Source organism: Morone saxatilis, unplaced genomic scaffold, assembly GCF_004916995.1.
Source record: "Morone saxatilis isolate NCDOM2014 unplaced genomic scaffold, NCSU_SB_2.0 Contig20, whole genome shotgun sequence".
Lineage (NCBI taxonomy): Eukaryota > Metazoa > Chordata > Actinopteri > Moronidae > Morone > Morone saxatilis.
The window spans coordinates 24,704,749-24,707,363 of record NW_023339763.1 but is presented as its reverse complement, the minus strand read 5'-3'; the positions used below and the strand labels follow the sequence as shown (position 1 = coordinate 24,707,363).

The 2,615-nt window shown below is 39.1% G+C and overlaps 1 protein-coding gene across 1 annotated transcript in view; it reads left to right on the top strand.

Moving 5' to 3' along the window:
- Positions 1–400: 400 nt before the first annotated feature.
- dlg2 (discs, large homolog 2 (Drosophila)) overlaps positions 401–2,615 on the top strand; it is a gene marked incomplete in the record, with an annotated part of 110,841 nt that continues 108,626 nt past the window's right edge. The window contains 1 exon segment of the mRNA XM_035666687.1: positions 401–488. Coding sequence (XP_035522580.1) covers positions 459–488 — 30 coding nt within the window.

Here is a 2,615-nt window from a genome sequence, read left to right as displayed (position 1 = left end):
TGGGAACCCCTGCTTTAGTTCACTGCTCGCCAACAATTACATTTTTTTTCTTGAGTGTGAGTTGAACTGTGCCATGGGATAATTCTTTCTCTGTGTCTACCCATCTGTTACTACCTTTTGTATGTGTGTGTGTTTCAGTTTGTAATCATCCTAACCACATCTGTCCCGCATGTACTGACATCTGTAGTGTTGGTACAGAGTAGTACAGACACCTACAGGGTTGTATGCGCTAGTGCCAGTGAACGAGCTTCTCCGCCTCCTGCTGGTGTCTCTGCTGTTGTATGGGTGTGCTGGTTGTGTGCTTGGGATCTTGGACGTGATTGATCATTTATGGACTTAATTTCTCAGTCACACCTGTTCTGTTTGCTCTTGGTGGTCACATGTGGTCCTGTTGCTCTCTCCAGAACAGGCCACCAGCAGTACAGGGGTCACCCCACAACGGCCAGACCCCACCCTGCATGAACCCTGCCTTGATGAACGCTCCCTGGGTGAGAGAGGGGAAGAGGGTTTTTTTTTTATCCCATGTCATGCTGGCAATCACCCACAGTATTTACTGACATGATATGTGACATGTCATGATTCATTCCAAGTTTTCACCGCTCATGTTATCAGAAGTAAAAAAAAAAGGAGATTCCATCATGTTGATGCACTGTCAAGATAATTCACTTCATGGTTTGTTCATCTGGTCACAACACACTTCTCTGTTGCCACTCTATTCATATTGTTCATTTTGGCATTATTCATGTCAACGCTAGGTTTGCATGTTAACTGGGAACTCATTTTGCATCCTTTCGTTGCTAAGTAAGGTATTGACATCAGGGGCATGGCCAGATTTTTTTTGACTCGGGTGGCACAAGTGGAGCACGGACTTATGCAGGAGTGGCATGAAATATGTGTCTCAGCTTTCCAGTTGTTCCTAATTTATGCAATTCCAGTACTGTTTAGGAACCCCAGTATGCAGAAATATTCAAATACACTAGGCAAAAATAACACATTCATACCACATGCAAAAAACTACATGGAAAACTGCATGGGATTCACATAAAGTAGGCATGTCTGCAAAGGGGAGACTTGTGGGTACCTATTTTCATTCAGAGATCTTGAAATTTTAGCCTCACTTTGCAGCACTACTTACCTCACTTCCCAAAATGCTAGTATGACATGGCTGGTACCAATGGATGTGTTAAGTCATCTTGTTTCATATGATATATACCAGTATCTTCACTAAAACCCTGCTACAGCCTCTGAAAGACCGTGTGGAAGAGGAAAGGTTAATAGGGTGGACAATCAGATTTCAAGTGTGGCCAGTGCTGCCCCAGGCCCTTCTGGACATGCCCCTGATTAGGAGGGAATTCATTGTACTGTGTGTATTCAAGAAAAGGTTCTAGTTCTGGATCAGTTAACTGGGATTGGTAAGAATTCTTCCTGTAATACAATTCACAAAACACCCACAACAAGAGAGAATGGAAGTCCTTGAAGATCTGCAAAATGTAATGGAAAACAGAAGTCTGCTTTGAAAAAAAGTATAAACTATTAGTATGTAAGTATAAGTTCCTCCTGTGAACTTTTAAATGAAAATGTACACAGAAAATAGAATCATTATATTCATGTGTGGTGCTTTTTATTTTAGTTTGCAGTGAGCAGGGAATGGACACTACATCCAAAAGGTTTGGTTGACAAAAGTTTATTTAACAAAGGCAAGTGGCCAGTCAATGTTAAAAGATATAGTTCCATCGTCATGGTAACTGCATTTATTTTAGTAATGGATAAATCACAACCTTGACGTTACAAGTTTGAACTTACACACAGCTGGTGCAACAGGCTGCTTAAAAGAACCTAGTCTGTATCTACAGAAACCAAAAATAATACAAACACTACATTCTAAATCTGAGACACTGCCCATGTATAAATCATCATAATCATAATAATCATAATGCAACAAATCCAATTTAAATAAAAACCTGAGAACTGTAATGTGAATCTGGTGCCTCTGTGGGTAAGGTTTTGCCATGTTGATGTTTATTATCTGTGTCATCCTTGATTCACTATTAGGGAACTTTTAAAACATACACATTTCATTAACACCATTCTTTTCATAAGTCAGCATATGTGCATTGTTCAATAATTACAACAACAATTACAATATGGTAGTGAGGGATATTGGAGGCAGTTTATTAAGATTCATTCTTAACCTTTTCTTTTGTCATTTCTGAGAACAGTAACACAAACCCTATACTTCTCATCACCTTCCAATTAAAGCTTTTTTGGCATGAAAGGTTATATGCTTATATTGCCAAAGCAAATATTAAAGCAGCAGTAGGTAACTTTTCTAAATATAACTTTTTGTCATATTTGCTGAAACTTTCTCTATATCCTGACAGTTGTATATGAGACAGATAATCTGTAAAACAATCTTCCTCTTAAGATCAGATGGGATGTTTCTTTATTGATCTCCCATAGGGACAATTTTTAATTTGGCACAAAATATTATAATAAATTAAAACATAACTGCAAGCAGTGATGAACGGGCCTTCGCCCATCACGTGCTGGCGTAACATGTGCGGACCACAACATGAAAATTTTACGTAAATCAGATCAAAATCGCCATGCAGCGC